Source organism: Echinops telfairi, unplaced genomic scaffold, assembly GCF_000313985.2.
Source record: "Echinops telfairi isolate 266 unplaced genomic scaffold, ASM31398v2 ScPeMD7_7421;HRSCAF=8459, whole genome shotgun sequence".
Classification (NCBI taxonomy): domain Eukaryota; kingdom Metazoa; phylum Chordata; class Mammalia; order Afrosoricida; family Tenrecidae; genus Echinops; species Echinops telfairi.
The window spans coordinates 4,137,485-4,139,037 of NW_022111321.1; the positions used below are offsets into that span (position 1 = coordinate 4,137,485).

A 1,553-nucleotide genomic window follows, 5' to 3' on the forward strand; every position below is an offset into this window, starting at 1 on the left:
CTTTCCTCCATTCCCTCCTCTCCTCCTCCATCATCCCACCAGGTATGACTTCTACTTGATCAGCCAGGTGGCCCATCAGGGAACTGTCAATCCCACCTACTATAATGTCATTTATGATGACAACGGCTTGAAGCCAGACCATATGCAGAGACTTACATTCAAACTGTGCCACCTGTACTATAACTGGCCGGTAAGTGCAAGCCGTATAATGCTGTCCCTTCTCACCCCACTCTCCCTTGCATCCTGGGCCTAGCCCCAGGCCTGGCTATTCACCAGAGAGAATCGAAAGTGAATGAATGACCCCTTGAGCCCACAAGGGTTCCATCCATGATGGATACCAAATAGCAGTAGCTATGGTCATATATGTAGATTTGTTAATATGTTATCATTTCCAGGGGACTTTGAGCATAGTGAAGAAGGTTACGTGCCTGGCTCTAGTCAAAAGGTAGGGAGGGCATCTTCACCTCCCCCAGGATGGTCAGCTGCTGCTGAAAGTCAGTGCCTTGGCAGCCCCAGGGAGCAGCTCCGCTCTGCACACAGGGTTGTCAAGAGCTGGAATCTACTCGACAGCAGTGAACAGCAGCAGCACAGGGGTCTTACATACACGATCTTGTGCAAGTCGGGCGGGAACTCAGTGCAGTGAGTAGCATTCCATACCGCAGGTGAGGAAGTGGAAGCCAAGTTGGATGCTGTAGGTGGTCGCAAAGCACTAACCAGCATGGGTTGGTTTTGTGTCTGCTGAACCAGATCAGGACCTCGTGTCAAAGGCCAAGGCCAAGGCTGGCTCTGAACCTCTTAGGAAACCTAGATGGGCCCTACGTGTGGTGACTTCCAGCATGGTGGAGCCAGACCGGTCCCCACAACACCCCATCTTAGCCAAACAAAAAACCCCCAAACTCATGCCATCGAGTGGATAACGCATAACAACCCTACAGGAATGGGTAGACCTGCCCCTGGGAGTCGACAAGACTCTTGCTGGGAGTAGAAAGCCCCCTCTTTCTCTCAAAGAGTGAGTTTACATTTTCAGTGGTGGAGGGAGGCTATCTCTTTGGTTGGGTTTATTCGTTCTCTATTGTACTTCATTCTGAAAAGAGAAACAAAAAATAAGAGTCCACTTTGTCTGAAGACCCAGTCATCCTTGTGATTTTTCTCAATACCGTGTCCTCCGCAGGGCGTAATCCGGATCCCAGCCCCTTGCCAGTATGCTCACAAGCTGACCTTTCTGGTGGCGCAAAGCATTCACAAAGAACCAAGCTTGGAACTGGCCCATTCCCTCTTCTACCTGTGAGGGGAGGGACCATTGGTTTCCTGGGAAGAAGACTCCGAGGACCAGTGGGCGTGGTTTGTGCAAATTTGCCAGAAGCTCGAGGCTGTGCCTGGGCAGGGTTTGAGTTTTGTTCTGATTTCTGAGAGCACCACTACCCACACAGCTCCACACAAAGCAGATCCGAAAAGAGGATAGTACTTTGTTTTGAAGACTTGGGTATGTGATGTACGTTCTCAGTGTGGTATGTGGAGTGGGCTTGTTTGCCTGGCGTTTTGATGGCAGATAA

General features: G+C 50.5%; 1 protein-coding gene across 1 annotated transcript in view; it reads left to right on the plus strand.

The window, feature by feature from the left end:
• PIWIL4 (piwi like RNA-mediated gene silencing 4) overlaps window positions 1–1,509 on the plus strand; it is a 64,136-nt gene extending 62,627 nt beyond the window's left edge. The window contains exons 19-20 of the mRNA XM_004709021.2: window positions 43–190; window positions 1,172–1,509. Of these exons, the coding sequence (XP_004709078.1) occupies window positions 43–190; window positions 1,172–1,288 (265 nt within the window). The 3' untranslated portion in view covers window positions 1,289–1,509. The remainder of the gene's footprint in view (window positions 1–42; window positions 191–1,171) is intronic.
• Window positions 1,510–1,553: the final 44 nt, after the last annotated feature.